Source organism: Chamaea fasciata, unplaced genomic scaffold (genome assembly GCF_029207755.1).
Source record: "Chamaea fasciata isolate MVZ Bird 193981 ecotype frontalis unplaced genomic scaffold, bChaFas1.0.hap1 SCAF_14, whole genome shotgun sequence".
NCBI lineage: Eukaryota > Metazoa > Chordata > Aves > Passeriformes > Sylviidae > Chamaea > Chamaea fasciata.
This window is the reverse complement of record NW_027094099.1, coordinates 12,316,111-12,340,347: the sequence shown is the minus strand read 5'-3', so window position 1 is coordinate 12,340,347 and position 24,237 is coordinate 12,316,111. Positions and strand designations below refer to the sequence as shown.

The 24,237-nt window shown below is 43.2% G+C and overlaps 1 protein-coding gene across 1 annotated transcript; it reads right to left on the bottom strand.

Moving 5' to 3' along the window:
- Nucleotides 1-460: 460 nt before the first annotated feature.
- Nucleotides 461-24,154, bottom strand: MTHFS (methenyltetrahydrofolate synthetase). Its single transcript, XM_066196537.1, has 3 exons — nucleotides 23,976-24,154; nucleotides 20,233-20,497; nucleotides 461-1,758 (listed from the first exon to the last, which is right to left on the bottom strand). Exons 1-3 carry the CDS (start codon nucleotides 24,114-24,116, stop codon nucleotides 1,535-1,537), a joined length of 630 nt encoding a protein of 209 aa, XP_066052634.1. The 5' UTR covers nucleotides 24,117-24,154; the 3' UTR covers nucleotides 461-1,534.
- Between the last annotated feature and the right edge of the window lie 83 nt (nucleotides 24,155-24,237).

Here is a 24,237-nt window from a genome sequence, read left to right as displayed (position 1 = left end):
GGTGACACGGTGTGAATAAGGCAGGGATGGAAGGCCAGCTCTGGCCACCACTGCTTTACTCAGCAGCCCATATTGCAAAGTGCTACCAGCTGCCCTGCCCAGGCTGCAGCTTCCCTGCACACACGGGTGGGATGCCTAGCAGGCCAACACCAGGGGGATCTTCAGCCCGGCCAGATGGACCTTGGTTAACACAGGATGGAGAAGCACCAGGGAGCACAGGCCAGCGGGAGCTCAGCTGCTAAGCTTATGTTCACCCCAGAGCCAGAGGGTTTAAACAGTTCCTGCATTAGTAGAATGGAAAGAGCACTGAATCCAAGCACTCAGAGAAGAAAAGGTTCACAGGTACTGCAGGCATGGTTCTGTTCACAAAACTGGTTGTTGTTGAGGAAGCCTTAAGGTCATTCCACCCTGGAGCTGGTCCTTGAGAATTTATGGATTTTTAAATGATGACACAGAGTAGTTTGGTGAAAATAAATGCACTGATTTATTGATTGAGGGAAGAGTTAAACGTGCATAGAAAAGATGAAGTTGCATTGAAGAAGGAACACAAAATTCTGACCGTTTGATTGATCCTGACTGGAAATACTGTGGCTTTATACTACAAGGACAGTGTGCAGAGGAAACTCACTATCTTCTTCTGGATTTCCATGACTGTCTGGAGAAGCAGAGAACAACCAGCCTTCCACACAAAAATTTATTCCATCCTTAAAATCTGCTCTCTGCAATTCTCAGCATCTCTCATTTTTTAACACAGCACCACACAGTATTTTGGGACATTATGAATGGCTTATATACAAAACTAGAGAACTTAAAGTAATTTTGAATATTATTTTACCAAAAAAGAGCTGGCTCAAGATAGAGAACTCCTTGACCACATTTTAGACCATATTACAGTCTTGTACTCAGATAAAGGAAAGAACACACCATTCTGAACATCAACCTTTTTTTTATTAACAGGTACTCCCTTTATTTTAAGACAACTGCAAGGAGCCAAGTAAACAGTGAAAAATTACTGCATACACTAAAATTAATAAGGCTTTTTTCCCATCACAATTTTTTCCCAGCTTACTCTGTCTCCAACAATTTCTTGTTTTGCTCATGAATGAACACAATATTTAAGTACTAAGAACTTTTACCATTACCAGTATCTAATTCCAGAATGGATCAAGAACTGTCATTACTAGACAGCTCACTTTTAAACCAGAATAATAAAACTGTTTAAGTATCAAGAAGCTTGAACATCAAAAATCTTATGAGAAGAAATGGTCCTCGCTGTAATAAACAGTCACTCATTCTTGTTTGTATTGATTCTAAAATAAGAATTCACACTAGACATTTGCTAATTAAGAGCAAATCAACATAATCTTCACTACTATTACCACAGTTACACTGTCTTTGAAGGTTTTTGTCCCCAAACATAAATTGTGTATTTTATTGGTCCCAAAGTCATATATGACAATTAGAAAAAAACATGATTGATGGATATGACACCTTTGGTTGCTTGCTCTGGTGGTGGGTTGGTATCAAAACACTTTCAGCAGTCTTCATAAAGGATTTCATCTATTGGAACATCACTTTCTGTCACAGGCACTGATTCACAAATCTGTTCTCTAAAAGCCAAAGCAATCGTGTAAGGCTTTCCACGGGGATGTTTCATACATCTTTCAAGATAGGTATCATAATATCCTTTCCCTCTTCCCAATCTGTTGCCTTTTCTGTCAAACCCAAGGCCTGGCATGAAGATAAGGTCAAGACCTCCTGCAGAAAAATGAAATAAGCATTAGTGGATGCCCTGTGGATTTCCTGATGGCTTGACTACAACCATGTAACTTCAGACATTTGCAAGAATGCAAGCTTTGTGTTTTGTAATATGCTTCCCTTTCTTTGATCAGATGAAAAATATTTTGAATACTAAACCTGTAAATTTACATTTTCATCTTATCAACTGCATACTAGTTCAGCTGAAAAATAATTAGATCTTGAAAAGCCGGATGGGAAAAAAATCCCCTACATTTTAACAGGGTTTTTTTTATCATTTTAACTCCACACTTCCAAATACAAATGATTATGACTAAATCCAGACAGAGACTGAACTCAGAGAAATTAAATGCAGCAGGAATCAGAAAATCAAATGAACTTCAACATCAGACACAAAAATGGAAAAGAAAAAAATAATGAAAGAAGGCGTGTAAGAGAGAGGGGAGACATCCTCTTGACACCACTGTAAGATGCCATGAACCTTCTCTTGATTTTCCAAACCCAAAAAGCCTTGAATACAACATATTCTGAAAGTGGTAATTTGCCCTCTCATATCAAGATGAAGATTTGAAGGCTTGTCCCTTTGTGATGTCAGGTTCCTTTTGTCCCAAAGGATTTTCCTTCTCAGCCTCCAGCAATTTTCACTGTTCTGGCAGCACACACAGGCTTTCTGCTTCCCTGCCCTAAATATCCCTCCTTTCAGGATTCTTGTGAGATTGCACTTGATTGGAACTCAAAACCAGTTAAAAAACTGAAAGAAGATGCATAAGTTGCTAATCACCTGGACTGGCTGGTGAAACTCCAAGAGAAGACCCCGCTAACCAGCTCCAGATAAAAAGGCAACATTTCTTGCTTTGCTCATGCTCTGTGTGGGGATGTGGATGGGCTCCATGCCAGGGAGCCAGCTCCAATTTACACATGGCTGCACACTTGTTTCAGGAGCTGATTCACATCACTGAAACGCCTGCCACTAGGAGTGCCCACCAGGCGGGAGGCTGCTGCACTTCACTTCTGCAAGGCTGGTATCTACAGTGTGAGCAGTCCTGCACGGACATCCTCTAAACAAATGAGCTGGCCTGGCCTGGTGCTGACTCCTGAACCCAGGAACATCCCACTTACTCCTTTCACAATGCAAAAAAGTCTTTTATTTCTTGCTGCTGCAGCAGACAGACACTTAAGGAAAGAAGGGCAGGGAGTGGAAAGGCAGCACAGACTAAAAGACAGCTGACACGAGTCTGGAAAAAAAGCAAATAGAGAGTCTCAGTCCACTGCTTCTGCCTTCTTAAGGCACAGTGCTTAGCCCCGAGCAGCTTTTCTGTGACCAGACTCTGCTCCTTCACCAGAGCTTGGACCTGGTCAGGTATTTTTCTGCTTTTTCCATGTCCACACCTACTCCTTCCTGCCATTTTAGGCTGAGCTGCTTTTACTACATCTGAGGGATGATGCCCACCATTGAAGGACATGTGTGGGAGCATGTACTTGGAAAAGCCAGAGCAAAGCAGAGTTTTTCAGTTTAGGGGGAATCCCATCTGAGATCACATATCAACTCCAAACTCTGCCTGGAAGAGCACGTTAACAGTTCACATAAGACCAACTCATTTGCACACACTTCCCAGCTCCTGGAGATCTCCTTCCACTCTTAATTGTTCAGAGAAGAGTCACTGACATGAACACTCATCCATTATGATCTGATGTCTTAATTAGAACATTGATATGAAATATGCAAGGCAACAAGTGCAAAATGCTTAGAGAACGTCAATCTTGCAAATCCAGCATTGCACAGTCAAGAAGCACAGATTTTCTAAGGAGGTCAGGGGAGTAAGGAGAGAGAATTAGCCAAAGGACAGACCACAGAATAATACTGGTTGGATTAAAAAGGAGTCGGGGTGTTTTACCACACTGCAGTCAACTTTTGACTCACAAGACAGTGAAATGAGTGAAATAACAAATGGCAAATAAAGAGAAAAAGAGGCCCAAAGGCAGAAGTGTGGTCTCCCTGAGAAGAGATGGCATTTTCAGGGTACCACCACGGACATCATATTGGACATACCATGTCACATCCCCTCAGTTTGCTCTCATCAATTGTCAGACCTATGGACTAGAACCTAGAAGCCAGCCCCACTGTTAGCAAGGTCAGGAATAGATTCTGCAGCTCAAATCCTCTCCAAGTTACCCCTACTTATCCTCTCCACATCCTGCATCACATCAGCCTCGTGCAGGTATTCAGGTGGCCCAGAAACCAGTAAGTACCAATCAGTCACGATGCTCAGAACTAAACACACTCTGCCTCACAGTCTGTTTCAGCCGTTTTCACTCCAGGTGCCTCTCAAGACAAAAAGCAGGAAACATTTGCAGTCTGCTGCTGGCAGGAAGAATGCACACAGGGGGCAAATCTGCAGAGCAAAAAGGTGCCATTTCTCCTTACATTTGTGTTAGAGACACGAAGAAGACAAGTCAGGAGAAACACTAAGGGAAGAGGGAAATAGCAAAAACAGTGAAGGGAAGAAATATATTTTCTGTGGAGTTTAACTGATAGCAGCAGGTACCTCAAGTGAATTTAGATGTATTACAGCACCGTTTTCCTCTGGGTTCTCTGGAGAAACAGGGATTCTTTTAACAAGTTGGCTCCACTGTAATCATGGGAGTTTTATGCTAAAGAACTCAAACAAGCTTATGCAAATCTCAGTATGAAAAATTATGCTGTAAATACTGTAATAGTTACCCTTGTATTTTTCTTCTATGAAGCACAGCAATACCGACTGCCTTGCTCTAACTCATATGTTCTCTGATATCCACGCAACTCACACTGCACAAAAGTTAAGTAAATGTCTTTCAAGACTTTCAGTAGAAAAAATGACACAACTAAACCTGCAAGAAGCCCCAAGGGCAGCTCGAGCAGCTCAAGTCCCAAATCCTGTATCAGCATCTAGAATGGATGGCAGAGAGCTGCATGGAGTAAACGTCTCCCTGACATGTAACTTGGGGAGCAACAAAACCTCTTGTGGTGTCTGTGGCAGTGTGGGGGAAGAGGTGTCACAGGAAGAGAGGTGACACACAGATGAGACCAAGATTACAGGCACTTAAGATTACTATCAGCACTGAGGGTACATCAACAGGATGACAGCTGAGGATAAGAACATGCCCCTTGTGGCACGGGGTCCTTATGCTCCCCAGCTCTCCCAGCCCTGCAGGACTACTGTCTGCCACCCAGGACTGTGGCTTGCTCTGTCCTCACATCCTACTGCCCTTGCTCTTACGGCCCACCGTGTGAAATGGCATCCTTGTCCCTCAGAAGACAGAGCAGGTACTTGAAAATCAAACACCACATCAGGTGTTTTAGTGCCTCATAAAACACGTTAAGGGAAGTCTCACGTTCGACACCTGCCCATCTCCTTGTAAAGTCCACTGTCTCCAATGTGTCTGTAGACATTACCTGGTGGTTCTTGGATCCCCAAGGGCCCTCTTGTGGTCACATGCCAGCAGCCCAGGAAAGCACGCCCACAGCGAAGAAAGTTTTATCACAGGTAAGCTGTGCTTCTCCTGGAAAACTCGCATGCGGTCTGCAAAATGCTGACGGCTGAAAACTGAAAACACTGTCTCATGCAACAGCATTTTGCTCCAGTTTCTACGCAGAGAATATCCATGGTTCTTGCACACTTTAAGCTACTGAGTGTCCCAGTAAGGTAAGTAATTATGATGACAGTCACCTAATACTTAATGTATCTATGGCATAAGCCCTTGTGGTGCACTTCCTTCCACTGTGTAGCACCATGTGTGAAATAATATACCCAGAGTTATCTATCAGTGTGGGCATACAGCCACGCTGACACGGCCACACAGGTTTCATTTATACTGCTAAATTCAGCACAGCCAGAAAACCAATTGATTTACATGATCACAGGTGGTCAATACCTTAACTGTCAGCACAGTGTCTGGCACTGCTGGACCAGGTGACACCCATGACTGCTCCAGGGGACAAGATTGCCATGTGCAGTAAAGACGGAAGGGTACAGGTCTGGCTCCTCCAGACAAAAGAGGAGAGGCCAAGTTCTGTGTAGTGTGGACAGGACTTCTCTCTGCACTTAGCCCTGTGTTATTTGGCAGAGTAGATGAAGTCACAGCTTCTGAACCTGTCCTGTGGGTGTACAGACACACTCTGTTTGCACTGACTCCCTTACAATGATGTAGACACACCTTATGTCACAGAGAAGCGAAATTACTGGCCCAAGGACTCAAGAAATGTGTGGCAAAACTATACTCAAGAGGTGGGCAAGCTGCACATGCCCTGACTTAGGCAGCAGACCAAAGCATTAGCATCCCCTCTCAGTGTTTTAAATAAGAATACACGGTTTCGTTTCCTCTAGGCAGCTGCAGTGAACCTCAGTTTGGCAGTGCATTTCTCATTACCTTTCATGATGGTATCAGGTTTGATTTGTTCCCCAGGGAAGGATTTTCTCCTTGCACATCACTACCTCTCTTCTCCTTAATCTGATGCTCCTATTTGAAATGCCAGCCGGCATTTTCAGAAGTGTTCTTGACAATGGTTAATTATAGAAGGGTCCATCAAACTGCACAGATACAGGTCATGTAAAGACTGCTGGGGACTTGTTCTGCCCTCAGAAGGAGCAGCCAGCACGGCCTCTCTCCTCCCAGGTTCAAAGGGGCTCCACCAGCCCGTTGTCACCCGCTGTGTGGGGTCACTCATCTCCCCCTGCACAGCTTGACAGTACTAATGGAAGCTGAAACCGAAATACTCTCTCAACTCAGCTTTTCATCCCTTGCTGCCACTTGCTTTGTGGGCACAGCAAAGCGCCTGGGACCGGTCAAAGTGGGAGCTAGGACTCTTTTGATCTTCTCCTCAAAAGCACTGACAGAGGACAGGGCAGAGGCTGAGCTGCAGCAACTCCTGTGTGCCTGTGAAGAATGGCAACATGCTCACACAAACCATGCTCACAGCACAGATGCCGCCTGAGCCTACAAGAGGTCAACAGTGATCAGCTCCATGTCACTGCTGCCGCTCCTCACAGCAGCAGCTGTGCAGTTTGAGCTTCCCCTGAAGCACAAAAGCTTGTGCACTGTTTACTCCATCACCACAAGGATGGCTGGATCCTCACGGTCTGGTACCTCAGGCAAGGATGAGTTTTCCAGTGGTTGGTTTTGTTCCACGCACACCTTGCTCGTGCTTTGCTCGGATGGAAATGATTATATAAGGTGCAGGAGCAGAAGAACCAGGCCAAGAACAGTTTTCTGTTTAAAGGAAAGGAGTGCTCATGTTGCTATGTACACCATAAACAATGTCAGATCTGTGCAAAACCTTTGCTGAGCTCACAAGCAATTCAAAGCTGTTGATTACAAGGAATGAAAACTTACTTTGGTCCTTTTCTGACCTAGCAAAGACCACAATGGATTAAAAGGCAAACCCTGTTTCAGGAAAACCTTACTTTTCAGAATGAAAAGAGTGCAGTAACCATCTGCTGTCTATGTATCTGCTACCCTAGCAGAGAGGAAAAAATAACTCAATCACTTGATCCTAATATCTAAGTATCAGTCTTGGTGACATGCATGGTATGAGCCAATGAATTGGAATAACTCAAAAATTTCTAATTTGTGACAGAGGCATCACTGCAACTTTAATTACTGTCAGCATTAGCATAGTTAGGCCTTTTGGGTAGGTGGTTGCTTTCAACACATACTCTGTAGGGCACAGATCACCATCTTGTTCTGTATTTACACAGCACTTAACACTGTGGTCTGAGTTAATCACCGGATCTCGGGGGAAAACAACTCCACAAAATATTTCACCTATACTGCAGCAAGACAAGTCTCTTCCCCTTTATGGTTTCTCCTAGAACACCCAGGGTGCCCCAGCACCACTCCTGAGGTTACCAACACTTACCGTTTCCTTCCAGATAAAAAGGTTTCTGCCCTTTGGAAAAAACCTGCCCTGGGTTTCGAGCACAGCATCTCTGCTCTTACTTGGTATAAGACCAGAAAGGGAAATGCCAGATCTGTTCACTACAGACCTGATCCAGATCTTGACAAGGTGCATGGTTCCCAAAAGGCTGGGATGGCTTCCAGAGGAAACAAGCTCTTTTCCCCACAAACCCCTGGAGAAAACAGACACTGTAATATACCCAAGGAGACAAAAACATTATCCTTTGCTACAACTCATAAACATTTGAGAAAAAGGCATTCATCCAAACCCAATGAGGTGCACATCCAGTAACACAGAGCATTGCAGACATAAACAGCAACATTGCTTGCCTTGACCCCAGCCACTCTGCTAAAATGCAAATACAATCCCTTAAAAAGAAAGGAAACTTCTAACTGATAATTCTTACTTGCTTACATGATACTTGTCAGAAGCTCAGTGTGACTTCTCATCTCCGTGGAAACCCAAGTTACAACATGAAGGACCACATCCTCAGTTGCTCTAAATTGACATTGCCCCATTGACTCCTCTCTGCACCCACCTTGGGAACTACATAAGAAAACTACCCATATTGCTGACATGAGTTTGAGAAGAATGAATTCTTTTCTCTTGTAGATATGTGCTGTTGGTTGTTCATAAAAAGCTCTCCTTGAGTGCTCACTCTGTAGCCTCCTTAAGATCCCAAACAGATACCTAACAGGACTAAAAGTTGTGCTTCAAACTAGAGTGAGAAAACAACTCCTTCTAAACTGCAGTCAGCAGCTTTTCCTCCAGGTGTTTCCCCTGCGAGAACACCTTTAATTGTGCACTACCACATCACTTCATCAGGACATACTGTTTTCCACCTATTCACAGACATCTGTTGTCACAGAATCACAGAATACTCTAAGGGACCCACAGGGATTATTGAGTCCAACTCTTAAACGAGCAGCCCACACAGGGACTGAATGCACAACCTTGGCATCACAGCCACCATGCTCTGACCAACTGAGCTCATCTCAGGGTGCTGCTTCACAAGGAGCCAGAGAGATACTCACTTTAACCCAGCATAGGAATCAAATGTCAAAGTATCACATCCAAATGTCACAGGCTCCATCCACAGCCTTCTGCTATGGGACACACCATTAGGTCCTCAAAGCCTCCTTCAGGGGCAACTGCTTTATTTTCATTCTCATGTATGGGAGTTGCAGGCACTAGGAAGGTTTTGTCTCCTTTTGTCCTCTAAAGAATATTTTGCACACCCATGATCCACCTTTTACAGCCACACAGATGCCAAGCAGACTCTCTCCTCTGCAATCCCAGCTGCTGGCATGACAGAGACAGCTTCTGTTATTACTTCAATAAAATATTTTGCAGAAAATAGAACCATCAGCAGAATCTACAAACAAGCACTGAGCAACTCAGCGTTTATCTGTCTGCTCATCCATGTCAGTGCCTTGTGTCAGCATGAAACATTGGTCTTCACAGTTCACACTTGCCCTGCTGAACCACAGCATAATAAACTATTTATCCGCCTCCCTGAGAAGCTACATGATAGCCATCAGTCATAAAGGTTTAAAACAACTGAGTGGCAGCCACTCGCCCGTTATTAAACCTCTAAAACACATAATAAAGCTGCTTGATCAGCTCCTCTGCTACTGAGCTGTGCTTGAGTAAATACCTCTGATTTTGAATTAGTTTAAACCAAAATTTAGTGCCAATGCATCTGAAAAGCTAAGTGCACTGCACAAGATCACCTGGAGTTTGTCAGCCGTGCTCAAACAAACCTATCCTGCTCCACAGATAAATATCCTTTCATGTTTCACCAGAGAACCTACTGTAAAAGGCTCAGACTTGTATTTCTGGCTGGTTTCACAATGTGTGAGGCTATAACCATCACATTCATTTCCCCTGAGGTTTAACTTACAGTAAGATGGGGACTAGAGTCTCATTTTCAGAGTCCCATCTAAAAGAAAATTTGAAAAGCATTTTTCTATTTCACTATTATTCATTGAGCCTGTGTAAGCCCTGTAAATAAAACATGATCACTCGATGCCACCAACAAAATGTCTGGTTTTGCAAATTCAGAGTAAAGGAAAAAATAGCTTAGGACTTTTCCGTTATCAGTCTGTGAAAAATGACTTAATCTGTTTCTGATATTCACATATGTGAGCTCTGATTGAGAAAACATGGGCAATCAAAAATGTTTGGTTCCAAGGCTTGCACCTGGATTCCCCCATGATTTTAAACTACTAAAATACTCTGAAACCAGATGTACCAAGGAGCAATTCCAAAGAGAGGAGAAACGGCATTAGAGCCACTTTACAGCACATCAACATATCTTGTTAAATCAGCAAATGCTGACTGCAAATCTGCTCCTTTAGAGAAACTCACAAGGCATTGATGCTCGAACTGTTTATGTGGGGATACTGCTGAAACCTAAAATGCAAGGATCTTTGTGTATCTTCGTGTGTCTTTATGGGAATTTCTTTATGGTCTTATCAGCTACACTTTCATGGTGTTTGCCTGAGCATTCATTTAAATACTCCCACTGGATACACGTGCATGACTTCACTCTTGGTCCTCTTTTGCATACTTCTGTCTGGGTATTTTTAAGTCAAAGTAAGGCAGAGGTGAATCATCTGGGGTTTTTTCAATACTTTATGCATCACTATCAATATTTCCAATACCCTTTGATTCACTCAGCAGATAGCCCTTCATAAAATACACAGAATTACTCATGAAAGATAAACAGGTAGGACAACAACTTCCATGCATAAACCTGGCTCCTGTAAGGAGTGACACCACTTGATGGGAATATCAGGCTGCTTACAGGCAGGGTTTATTGTACATGCAGAGTCAGCTGGTTGGGAGGTGATGGCACCTTCGCAGTTGCTGCAAATGTGTTAACACCACAACAGCTGAGAAATCCTGCTTCTTCCAGCACAAGATTTTATCTTTTTAAGTTTGCGCAGTTTAAAAAATCCAGTTCTCCCTGGAATCCTATCCCTCCCTCACTTCAATCTCTTATGTTATGGGAAATTAGGCTGGAGCATTTGTTCGCCTGTCTGTGTGAGTGCAATGCCTGGATGAGATTTTAATTGTAGGAAAACAGCCGAAATGACACCAGTGCTCCATGGCAAATGTATGGAATGCTGACACCTGCCGGCAAAAGGCTACATGTCACTCCTGGACAGGAATCTGCCCTTATCTACATCCCAAAACTCATTCCCATCTCTCATGCACAACAGCCAGCCCAAGCAGGGACTGAGTTCAGCATGACACCAAACATGAAGATCCAGAGTTATCCTTACGCCATGAAACAGCAGCATGAGTCTCCTGCTCCCTGAAAGCCAGCAGCTCTGGGCCAGTCCAAGGAGTTTCCCACCATCCAGGGGAAAAACTGTGTATTTTGAATCTCAGCAAAACCAGCAGGGATTAACTGTGCCAGAAAAACAAATCTTTTGAAGCTGAAAAAGTGCTGACCTGATTTAATAGCCCACTAAGCTGGCAGAACACCAATCCCAGGAAAAAGAAAGGAAAAAAAAAAGTCACAAATTTCTGCCAGATTCATGAGCTGAATCTGCTCAGCAGCAAGTACAGAGATGGTACCTGGGATGAGGGGAGCACAGAGCTGGGCACAAGGAAAAGGCAGCAGGACTGTCCCTGCTGGCACCAGGCAGCTGCAAGGAGGGCTCAGATGTCTCACCAAACCACATCTCCACACAGGTGAGCAGCAAGGAAAAGCTTCCTCTCCTGTTCCCCAGATCGTGTGCACAAAGGCACGGAGATGAGCTTGGTGCTGGGTCTTCCCTTCCGAAACATGACAATAAAGGGAGACAAAGATGTCTGTTTGGATTAATTACTCAGCCAGAGATACTTGCACATTGGCATTTCCCTTGCATGAGTTGTACAGACTCCTGCCACACTCCAGAAATGAATTTCACCTCTTATCTGCCTTTCAAAGGCTCCTGTCTCTAGGAAACTGTATGAAAAATCTGACAATGCTACTGTTCACACTCGCTGGAGCAAAATTAGCCCTCTTTGAAATAAAACCCTCGAGAGTCACTTGCAGTGACTTCAAGGCCCTTGCCCATTTTGCTTTCACTTCTCTCCAAACTTTAATTGATTACAGCACAAGTAATTTTTTCAGTGGTTTTGATGAGTTTTCTGCAAGAAGGCAAATGTGGATGCGACACTTAAGATGATTACAAGGAAAAACACTCCTTTAGAGCCTTAATGAACTTTATGAAAGCAAAAAAGCTGGAGTGTTCCAGAGCTCTCAGCCTTTCAGGTTCACTGCAGGACACCCTGGCATGGGTGGTATTAAAATTAAACCACATGGTGCTTGTGGTTTAGTCTGCATGAGGGAAATTCAGGACATAAGGACACCAAAGGGCATTACAAAGCAACCCCACATAAACACACGAATTTTGCATTTCAGAGCATTTTTTTCAAAAGCCTTTAAAAATAAAAAGCCACTGTAATTGTGTCATAGTTGTTTCTGAACAGAAGCACTAGGAGAAACTCAGCTATAGGTTTGTGCCTTCATTTAGCAAATTAAGTGCTGACTGTTGAGCTGTTTCAGAAGAGTTCTGGAAGCTGGTGCAGACCTCAAGGGAAGGGCTGAGATCAGCTCCACGGGAGAGTAACCCCCCTGTTGGGATGGTCACACTTCTTTCAGCTGTAGGTTGGGATGCAGAAAAACCCTGAGAGAAACTTGCTATCACCTGAAATGTTTTCTCGCCAAAAAAGCTTTTCCTAGCTCTACCTGCTAAGGAACAAGCTAGATGGAATAATATAAAATTATTTTATAGATCTTTACAAGTTGAACGGGCCCTTTTGTAATGATGTGTCATTGTGGAACACTGGTGTGGAAACCAATAAGAGATCTGTCCAGTGAGCTGATTTGAAGAGCAGTGCTATGGTATATACAGAAAGAATTAACATCTCCAGTGCCACTACATGTATTTCAAAGTATTTCTTTACCTGGTCATAAAATTTTCTCCCAGGCATCTTTTTTTTCCAGAAAAACATCAGAGAGATTGCAAAGGCTGAAAGAGCAATGCCTGGAATTCCTACAGAAAAGCTTCTCTACAAGAAAAATAAAACAGCCAATGTTTGATAGAAAAGAATATAATAGATATAGTATAGGTGTAACTAAACAATGAATAGTAAAAAGAATGTAACTCAAACATCCTTAATTACTTCTCATCATGGAAAAATGAAGTATCCCTTGAACTGAAAGCAGCAAATTTAAAATGAAAACAAGGAACACAATATTTCACACGTCGCAGGAGTACAATATAATATTAACATAATAAGGAACATAATATTTCACATCACAACTAACTAACCAGTACAACTCACAGCTGTCGGAAGGCAGCAGAGCCAAGGGCTTAATACAAATAAAATTAGATGCTTAGAGGAATGCTCCAAATGCCTGCTGGAAAAAGAAACCAGAACCTGTTTGTGAGGCAATAATCTGGGGACTGCAGCTGCAGAGGTAGGAAGATCCTTCAGTTATTGCTACACAGCTACAAGTTGTGAGATTTCCTGGCTCTTGTAAAACATGTGATGCTGTATTGCATGTCCAGATCCTGCATTGTGAGGGAAGGATCCTCTCTCCACAGCAAGATTCATGATCAGAATGTTAATGCCTCATTTGCACTGAATTTTGTTCTTCTTTTGCATATCAAAAATACTATGGATCATTGTCTCCAAACAGAAGTTCATTCCAAACTTTAAATCATTTCATTAAAAAATAAATTACATTAGCAGCTAAGCCTCGATTTTCAATTTTGTATTGTGCCATGCTCTCAGGTTTTCTTTTTATGACCACTGCAAAAAGATTTTAAATTATAATCTATCCCTTGACATATTTCGTACTGCAAGTTTTAATCAAGTTTCCCAGAGGAAAAGAAATCTAATAGTACCTTCAATCACTTTACAACCTTGTTTGGGGTATTTATTTTTGGGTTTTTTTTTTCCTAAGCAGAAACATTTAACATCTCTGCTTTTCACGTACCCATATTTCATTTATTCCAGACACATTCCTATCTGCATATAGCTCATTTAAATATTCCCGGTTACCTCTGAGCATTATTTACTACATATCTTTTTTCAGAATGATTAGCATCATTTTGTATGGTCCCATTATGCCTTCATGGACAGCTGTACAACATCTAATGCAGCTGAAGTAGGATATTAGACCTTCCTTATGCTTCAAGCCACAGCAGTTTCTACTCACAAGTGTTTTTTATTTCTGAACTCTAATGTGCCTCATCTTTCAAAATCCTCTAACTTCTGGTGCATTATTTTAGGAGGTGGGGGAGGAACCCATTACCCTTTTTTAAAATCCTATTTTATTTTGCAGTTCTAAGTCAAACCTATTCCTCTTAAGACTGTGCTGCCATCAATTCAGTCACACTTCTGAAGAACTGTGCTAAAATTTGGAATAACTAAGAATACTGATGGCATCACAAGGCCATCAGTCCTGGCAGCAAATGCAGAATCTTTGAATGCATGAATAAATAGCAGGAATTTAAAGACAGGTGAAAAAGCATTTCTGCAGACAAAAATGCTTCTGCAGGGCAAATCCCAATGGCAAAGTTGCAAACAGAGTTAATGGTCACTCAGGAATAATTTCAAATAGTTTCAAACTCGAGGTTTGGAACTGTAGCCTAGAGGTAGCCAACAGTTTCCTTGCAAGAGAATCATGTTCCCTGGCATAAACAACCCTCATAAACCAAATACCAGCACATAGGTTAGCTGTCCCTGTCTGTTTCTGCTACCAGCAGGTTGTTGTAATTTATGCTACAGAAAGTCTCACAGTGTTCTGGAAGTTAAAAGGGCAGAAAGATAAAATTACCTTAACCTTAAAAGCCAACATTCAAAAGGTTATGTGAAAACAAAGCTGCAAGAAGTTGCTGCTAGACACATGTTAGTATTTCCTGATTTCATTTCGAATTTGGATCTTTTACTCATAGTAATTTTTTTTTTACCATTACTGAAAGCAGGGATTATCTAGTTAATATTTCACTAATTATCTGAAGTTACAACACAAATGCTGTGATCAGTAGGCCACGGAAGTTTTCAGAGCTGAAAATGCCAGAAGTCTCCAAGCTAAGTTACAAAATACAACTCAAGGTCTTAATACATTCATTTCTTAAAGCAAAAATGCATTATGCTGTAGCTGAGCAGCAGCAGATTATTCAGCATTCCCCATTACATAAAAGATGCTATATTGTCAAATGCTGACATTTTTCAGCTTGGGTACTTATGCCAAACTGAGGTGGGGGCAGGGGGGTGATGTTTGTTTTATTCCTGCAAAATGGTTCACTAGTTTCCAAGATTAAAGCTAGTAAAAAAAAGGAGAGAAGCTCTGTTGCTCCGTGCCTTGTGGCAAGAGCTTGAAATTTGGCTTGTAGTACCCTCACTGGTGATGATGTTGCTTTAGCCCTGTTCAAAGCCATTTGAGCCAGGCTCATGCAATGCTGCAAATGCTTGTAAAGCTGCCACTGGCACAGGCTTAGGAGGGATGTGTCAGGGTGAGTTCTGGGGCTCTCTGAAGGTGCCCCCCTCCCTGTACCACTGCTGGAGTCACATCTGCATGGGTGGCCCCGTGACTCTCTCTAGGAACCTGTGCCACAGGGGACATTCCCTCCATCCCGGCTCCTCATTCCCTCCTCCCACACACATGGCACTGATCCGGCCACATGGTGAGCTGGATCCACTCATCTGGGTTCAAAATATCCCAACAGAAACAGGAGAGGGGAAAGGAGGGAAAGAATCTTCACCCAGAGCAGCAGGTTGATCCAGCTCATCAGAGAGAGGCAGGAATAGGAAGAAAACACAAGGAGGGAAAATTCCTTAAGCCAGTATTGGTGCAGAGCTGGAGCACACGGAGCTGCAGGCTCAGCTCCTCCTGCCAGACCCATCTCAGCTGTGAGGACTCTGGAGGACTTTCATTTCACTGGCTGCTCCTATTCCTGCAGCCTGGGGCAAGACTGGGAACTGAAACATGGAAGGAAATGATGACTGAAGTTTCACCGAGACTTTTTTTGGCATGACACCCAATTTCACAACCCCTCACCATCAGCTTCCTACCAACCCTGTGGTGGTTCTGTCTGAGAAGAGACTTCTACTGGTGCTGGGTTGCCCCTAACCAAGACTGGTTTCCCAGTATAAGTCCCAAGGTGGTTGCAGGGCCATATGTGCTGGCACAGGGGAGGAGGGGTGGGGACCAGGAGGAGGAGAAATGGCAGCAGCTCATTTAATCAGGCACTGCCCAAAAGAAACAATCACAAAACTATGTGGTTTTGTACTATTTAGTAAAAAAAGTACTATTAAACAGTGAAGTTTTTTCTAAGCCAAGGAGAAAGAGAAAGAAGCCAGCACAGTGGGGAAGGAAATGAGTAAACTGGGATGGAGAATCTTGTATGAATGGAAGCAGACAAGTTAAACAAGACAAAACACATGATCTCCTCCCTTTTGACAGGGACAAGCTATTTGTGCTGGCCCAGCTGCCCCTGAAATGACAGGCTGGGACTGAGAGCAGGAGGATGTGGGGAATAGAGTGAGAAAGGCCAGAGAAGGACACCTGAGGAGGGAGTTTCAGAGAAGCCAGGCAAAGAGCAGAAAGATGGAAAGGGACATTATGGTGGTAGAGAAATTAAAGCTGGAATAGGAGGTCTAGTCAAAGGCTGAGACAAATCTGGGAAATTATTGTTTTGGAGGGAACAGAGAAGAAAATTTAATGTTGGAAAAACAAGAAGAAGAGTCTGTATTCACTGGGGGCAGCTCCTCTTCACAACAGAATCCTGAGCCTCTGCTGCTTCTCCACCAGCAAATACCACTTAATACCACTGAACGGAGTAGTGATGAAGAGCCCATACAGAAATGCAGATCTCCATCTCTATCCCAAGGTTTGAATAATGCACAGTAAAGAGGCCTGCAGCTCTAACCTGAGCAGGGAGTGAGCTAACAACTGAGCAGATACTCGTTAGTAGCAAACGTTAACAGCAAGCAGTGTTCATCCTCTGCCTCTCTGAAAGAACCCAGACCATTTCACCTGGGTTCTTCCTTCAGGGAGCTCACACCTGAGGGACAAGGACCATGTAATAATGTACTGTGACACCAGGGCAGAATTGACAGAGATTAAGTAGCTGAATTAAGTCTGTATGCATAATCCCATTTCTTGCATTTCTTAGAAAAGCACGTCCCAATCCATTAGAGTAAGCAGATTCAGAGCCGTAATTTCTAGTAACACTTCATTTTTTGGCCAAGAAAAATATTTTGGCCAAACCCCCTCTGTCCATCATGCAGGTGAAAGTTAGAAGCGCTGTTTATAATTTATTGCACACCTTCAGCTACCTGTCAGTCGTTCAGTTATAAACAGTTAAGCATATTTGCTCAGGTCCAAGCCTTCCAGCTGAGATCCCTGGCCACGTGCCTCCCTTCAAAGAAGTCTCCAAGAATTTTACCATATGGAAACACTCAACCTAGTATTTTTTTTTTTCTTTTTTTGTTTTCTTTTGTTTTTGTGTCCCAGTAAGAATAATCTCATTTTCAGAAGAATAACTTGGCTGTACCCTCATAATTCTCAGAGCAGGTCTAAGTAATAATGAATAACATTACAAATGAGGAAACCCATGTCCAGCTTGGTGAATCACAACACCTCCCTAAACCACACTGAAAATGAAGCTGCTGGTGAAGTGTTTTTTAAACTTCTGTAGGAGTAGTGATAAAAAGCAAACAGGGCGTACATTTTTATCTGATTTATTCCTTCCAAAGTTGTGCAAGGTTTCTACACTTCTGTAAACAAATACTGCAACCTGCCTGGACTTTCATCAGCAGCATTACCTTGGGCAAAACACAATATGAGTGCACATTTATAGCTCTGATGGGCAAGGATAAAAATGGGAATTGGTACCTGTTAGGAAAATGTATCACTGGCTTGCTCAGAAGTTGTCTAAGTCTTTTCAACATATATAGCTGGAAATGAACCAGGTCATGCACCTACACACACCACTACTCCAAAATATCTGAACTTCTTCCACCTTTGCTCTTTCTGTTATTGTGTCCATTCTGCCTAAAGAAAGCAACTTTTCACATGCCAATGAGTCACCCACATATGATAGAGAAGATCAGACTTTCTCCTACCACAAAAGCAGTGATCTCTGTTTATGCCAACACGGTGTGATGTGAGTACTGCCAAGATGAAAAGAGGTAAACCCTAGTCCAACAGAAAAAAGGACCATCTCCAAATGGAGTGGCTCGTGTCTGTTCAACAGTGCCCATGAGTGCTACCAAAGACTGGGAAACTCTATGCAGAAGTCATACCCTTAGTCTTATATTTGAGCTATTCTTAACAGTAACCATGCCTGAAGTTTTAAGGACAGTGTGAATTTAAGCTTTTTGCCATGCAAAATGAATGCACTCAGAAATGACGTGGTTTATTTATGTACCCACAGGCTACTTCTTGGAAATTGCATAGTAATTTATGCCAGCCATGGGAACATTACTAATGTAACACCATGTTATCTCCTTAGAACAATGTAAATGCCTCAGATCACCGAAGTATTTGATAACATCTCTGAGATAAACGTGCCATCCATGCAGCAGCAAGGCAATTTGCATTCTTGCAAATGTATCAAAGTTCAAAAAATATAATAGGTGACAAAAAATATAGCAAGAGGACTATAAAGACATATTGAGATGAAGTGTGTTTCTGTAAAGGACGGATTACGAATGTGTGTCTGATGCTGCAACAGTGGAAAAAACCCGAAACTTATTCTCTAATTTACAAAAACTGTTCTAGGATAAAAGACCAAGGTCTGACTTCCAATCCAAATGGAAATATTCCAAAATTACTGTACAAACAGTACAAACAGACTAATATTGAGTTTCAGGCAGAATGAGTCTGACACAGACATACATCAGTTCTTACAACTGGTCTCTTGGCACCTCTCTGTAGAGCACAGCAGCTCTTCTGGCATTGCTCTCTGTCCACAGCCTGGTGCAGAGAAGGAAGCAGCAGCTCCAGAACTAGCCAAAGTGTGCTCCTGCCTTCCCCATCTTCACTGTCTGGCATCCAGGTACATCTCAGAGCACTCTATACCTGGAAGCCCTTGCTCCCATCATACCTCAAATTGTTTATGTTTACCCTGTGATATCTGCAACAGACTTGTTAAATTCAATTAACAGCAGCTCATCAGTAGTACAAAAGCTTGTCCAGAGTGCCTGATCTAAGCTCAGTCAATAGAACTCTGGATTTTGTTCTAGGTTACCTTCGAAAGTCCCTAAATCCCACCAATATACACAATTTTTGACAAACATTAGAAAAATTATGAACAGTGCTAAATATTAAATGTAAAGAAGATGATTGTGTGAAGCAGTGAAATCTCTTGCTAGCTCAAATGTAGACACAGAAAGGATTCTGAATGAGGGAAGAAGTAATGACTGAAAATAAAAGAGATAAAAACATGGTTAAGCATTCTGGGAAAGTACTTTGGCATCCCAAAGCAAATACTAGCCCAAGTTCAATCAAACAGAGTCATAGAAATGTTATGTTCCTTTATCAAGCACTAAAAAGCTGGCAAGTGGGTGAGAAGTGGAAGCTGTCTGCATGGTGAATTTCAACCTGGAGAAAACCTTCCCAGACTGAGGTTTCAAGCACAAGCTCAACATGAGTTTTCCATTAATAAGATTAAACATTCTGCCGATGTTTTGGGAAGATATTAAAGTGTTTAGGAAAAGAATGCAAATAATGAATGCAAAGATGCAAAAAGTAAACTTGTTTACAAGTAGGAGTTGGGGAATTTTAGGTTAAGACAGAGGTTATTTGGGGATCAAAATGCAAATACACAAGTTTGATCTTAATGAACTTGTACCTTCTCAGCCCTATGAAGAATCCAGTGTTTGAGACAGCATTATAAAATCAAAATAAAAATATGAGAGAACAATGCTGGAAAAGACTGCAATATTCATGCAGGCCTGTAAGAAAGTCCTTTTATTTTCAGTCTAAGGCCTCAGTCCAGAGAGCTGTTCTACAAGGGCAGGCTCCGTATCAGCACTGTGATTCATCCATGCAACACAATTCGCAGGATCAAAGATTTCAGAAAATTCTCAGTCTGTGTGTATCAGCTGAGAAGCTCCCAACCTTTCAGGCAGCATAAACCAAAGTTCTCAGAGTCCATCCTAAACCTGAATCCCCATGACTTTTAGTGGTAGTATAAGCTACCCCAGACTAGCCCCTCTCTCCTTTGCAAGCCTCTACATTATGCTGGCTGGGACTGTGCTGAGGATGTTCATCGAACAGACCAGGAAGATGATTTATGTGGAGGGTTGAGTTTTCCTTCAGCTGGATCAGTGCAGTCTTGTTCCTGCCCTGCTGGCATGTCACAGGGTAGAGAAAAACAGGCAAGAGAAAGGAGCATCTCTCTACAGGGTATAAAACCAAGGTGTAACATTTCATTTCATTCTCCCTATCAGAGTATTTCCTACCAGCCTCTAGGCTGTTCCTGCTCAACAATCCCATGATGCAGCAAGAAAATACTCACCACCAGCAAGAGCCTCCTCTCTTGCAGTGTCATCATCACTGGGCTGAAGAATATTCCAGGATGTCAAAGCAAGAGAAGATATGTCTTCAGCTGATGATAACTTCAGCATGTCCATGTGATTGCTCTGAGGTTTGTAACGGGGGATGAAACACTCTTTGCCTTGCTTAAAAATGTCCTTAATGATTTCTTCTGTCTGGACTTCATCTGGCATGCTCAGGAAGATTGCAATTCTTTTGGATTCTTGGTACTTGGGATGGGCAATCACCTACATGGGAAATGGAAACAATCGGTTTAGGAAAGTTTTTGGAAAGATCAACTTACTTTAATTCAACACAAAACTGGAGCACAATATTCATTGAAAAGGACAGAGATACAAACTTCGGTGCATCATAAACAGAATAAACTGACTTTGTTGCCTATTCCAACATTTCTACCATCAGCAAAATCAAAATAGGCAACTTTTGCATCTAGTGAACTAAACACTGCAACCAACACAGGTTTGGGCCAGCAAAAAACAATTTTGCTGACAATCTTCCAATCCCCTGAAGATCTGTGCCATACAGGGCAGACATCCTCAAATGCCCAAAATCACTGCAGAAAGACATAGCAGGCCAGAACTGCCAGTTTATGCAAGCCAGGAGGGTTTAGCATTCCTTTTCTCCCATCCTTTTTACAGGCTGCACCTCTCACCGGGGCCGAGGCAGAACGGGAAGCGCCTCAACAATAACTCAAAGGAAAATCAGCACCAGAGCAGACGACTGAAGAGCACAAAGTCTTCCAAGACCAGGCCCCTCTTTCTTTTGTTCACCTGAATGTCTTCCCTCCAGCAAGATGAGTTATAGGACTTCAAACATCTCCTGCTTCTAACAGGTGATCTTATTACTGCACATTTTTCAGAGCTTGAAGGAAAGATGGCCTTGCCATTTTTTGCTTTTCATGAGACTCTGTGCTGGGCTTATAAAAGGCTAAATATAGGAGGGAAAATAAAAAATGCTTATATGGTGAAAAAGTGTTAGCAGACTCATACCTCACCTGTCTCTGCCCATTCCAGACTGAATTCCACATTAAAATTTGAAAGGAAGCTTTTAAAAGCTCGTCTTCTCATTCTCTAGCAGCTTATATATTTTGTCACTTACATCTGTACAAAAGTAATATAAATGTGTCCCTACTCATTTAAATGTGATTTACTCTTACTCTACACACTTTTAAAAATCTGTCAAAAATATTAGACAATTGAGAAACTCTCTAGTATCTACAGAACAGAGATCACCAAATCTCCTGCTCAGTGTTTGTATAACTGCAGGGTAACTCACTCTTCTGAGCTTTAGCCTTTGCCCTGGCCTTGTTTTGAGATACAAACACCCATATCTGAGTCAAGATATGGTTCCCACTACATTTTTTATTTTCTTTCCATTACAGCAGTTAAAAACCCAGGTGAAATATTCAGAAGATGGATATAATTTTGTAAGGAAAAAAAAATAAACACTCCAGACTAAATGATGGTGTACATGTTGCTTGGCCACAGAAACATCTAAACAATTCAAACCCATATTTTATTTCCTTTTCTATCTGCCTAACCCTACATGTGGATTTTTCCACAGGATTAAGCTCTTAACAGAACAGGATTTCCATGGTAGCTTTTGCTGCAAAAAGCAGACTATGTAGTCAAACTGCTGACTCCAGAAAATGGCTGTGGCTCATGTTGAGGGCCTCCAGAGCCAAAACTTCTCATGGCTTTGCTGAAGAGAGAAACTGAGACACTGAGACACTTTGAGATAAGGGCTGCGTGCTGTGAGCACCACACAGGTCCCATCTGCTCTGAGGTATCCAGTAACACGTTAATTAGACTGTATAGGAACAACGATGACGTTGAAGATGTAAACCCACATGTGAGCAGGAAGACACAATTTCAGATGTTCTCAGAATTGTGTAGATGCTCCTGCTATGACTCGGAGCAGTTTCTGAGAAGAGTAAAAAAATTTCCACACTTAACAACTATTATCTGCCCTTTGTTCACCAGCTGATGGCAATCCTTGCAGAACCAGAGCATGCAAACAGCATGATTTTAATCATGAACATAAGCATTAAAAAAGAATAATCATCCAGAAGCTAATTAAATACTGGTGGCTTGGTCGGCCTGTGAAGCTATTTCATTTTGAATTTAAAGACTATTTTGAAATGAGATTTTACTACTAAAAATACTACTCTGGTGTTATAACCTGCTCACTTTTATTAGCTACGAGCACTGATGTATGTTGCAAAGCTACATTTTTGGCCTTATATCATTCCAAGTATCTTCTCAGCCTTTTCCAAAATTTCTCCATGCCTGCTGCATTACCCACCCCCCATGAGGAAACTGACTCTACCTTCTGCCACTTGCACAGAGCCACTCTGTTTCAAGCAAGCTCAGGATTTTCAGTTTTTGTCAGATTATTAAAATGGCAAGATAACATCAATTTATGTCATATTTCCTGATGCCTTCTTTAAAGCAAAACAAAGGCTGTATCTTTTTGTGTGCTCACTAGAAGAAATGAGTGCTCTGTTGCTGCATTTATCAGCAGCAACTAGACAAAGGCTGAGGGCTTCTAAAAATTCATGGGCTCCTACATGGGCTAGGTGCTTAAAAGCTGGCTGAGGACTCTGAATTTTTGAAGAGGATGCATGCCAGTATTTGCTAAAAATTGACAGGTTTAAATCTAGGATATATAATTACTAAAATGCATTACCATGAGAGTAGGACACTACATGAGCATATGGTTTTAAAAAGCATTCCCAATGAAAAAAAGGTTATGTAAGTTCCAGTTAAAACTTCCTACAACCTAAAGTTTCTGTGCTGCCACATCCCACTCATGAAGTGGCTACACATTAGTAGTAAATGAAGTCTATAAAATGATTTGAGATCCTCTGGCAGGAAAATAACCACATAAATGTAGATCATCTAGAAGTACCCGCTGGTGCTGCAAAAAAAATGAGGACTGTGGTCTATTACATGCAGTGACTGCAAAATAAAATTTTATCACGTTTATTAAAATGATAAAATACATCTATATAACAACTGTGTAATCCAAACACAAACAGGACATTTCAAAACTACAAACCCATATCACTCCGTGCTAGGATACCAGTTAGACAAACCCTGCTTGATTTCTTTTAGCGTGTAAAAATTATATTAGAAATAAAACCGTGTGGAAGAAACACCGCTGGAAGATACAGAAGGGAGATGACAGCGCGTAAAACAAGAGGCCAGATCAGGCAGCAGCTGGGTTTTGTATGTACGGCCAGAGCCAGGCTGGCGTGAAATGTCTGAGATAAACACCCGCCACCACCGCCGAGGTGCCCTGCTTGGGGTGTGCGGCAGCGTGCCCCCAGTGTCCCCAAAATCCACGGGGGAAGAAGGGTGACCACCAGCCCCCGGAGCACTGCCCCCAGCACCCTGGGGTGAAGGGTGATGACCACGCCGCTCCAGGGGCGATGTGTGCCCACCGCTCCAGGGTGAAGCGTCCCCAGCACCCCCGCTTCATCCGGTGCTGCCGGCAGTTCCTGTCACACCGGCGCCACCAGCCCCGGTCCCCGGCACTGCCGAGGAAGGGACGAGGGAAGGCTCCGAGGCGGAGCTCCCGCCGCGCTCGGCGGAAGGGCCCGAGTCACGCTTTCGGTCTCACCGGCGGGGCCTGGAAAGTCCCGGCCGCGCTTCTCGGCCAGCCGTGCCCGGCTCTGGGCCGTGCCCGGGTGTCCGCACCCACCTTGCGCCCCAGCAGGCGGGACTGGCGCTGCTTCTCGGCCGCGCCGAGCGCCCGCAGGCGCTGCCGGAGCTCCCCCCGCAGCTCCCGCTTGGCCGCCCTCAGCGCCGCCGCCATCGCGCCGCCGTCCCCGGCGCGCTCCATGCGCCCGGCGCGCCGGGCGGGCCCGCGGCCGGGCCGGGCAGGGCCAGGGGGCGGCCCGGGAACGCCCGATCGCTGCTCCGAGCCCCGGTGGCACCGGCCGCACGGTGCTGGAGGGACCCTG

Bases quoted from the DNA above. Each gene is read 5' to 3' on its own strand.
- MTHFS (XM_066196537.1), bottom strand. From the start codon at position 24,116: ATGGAGCGCGCCGGGGACGGCGGCGCGATGGCGGCGGCGCTGAGGGCG. The intron at 20,498-23,975 runs GTGGGTGCGGAC...TTTCCCATGTAG, and splicing joins CCCGCCTGCTGGGGCGCAAG to GTGATTGCCCATCCCAAGTA. The intron at 1,759-20,232 runs GTGAGTATTTTC...ATTTTTCTGCAG, and splicing joins AGAGGAGGCTCTTGCTGGTG to GAGGTCTTGACCTTATCTTC.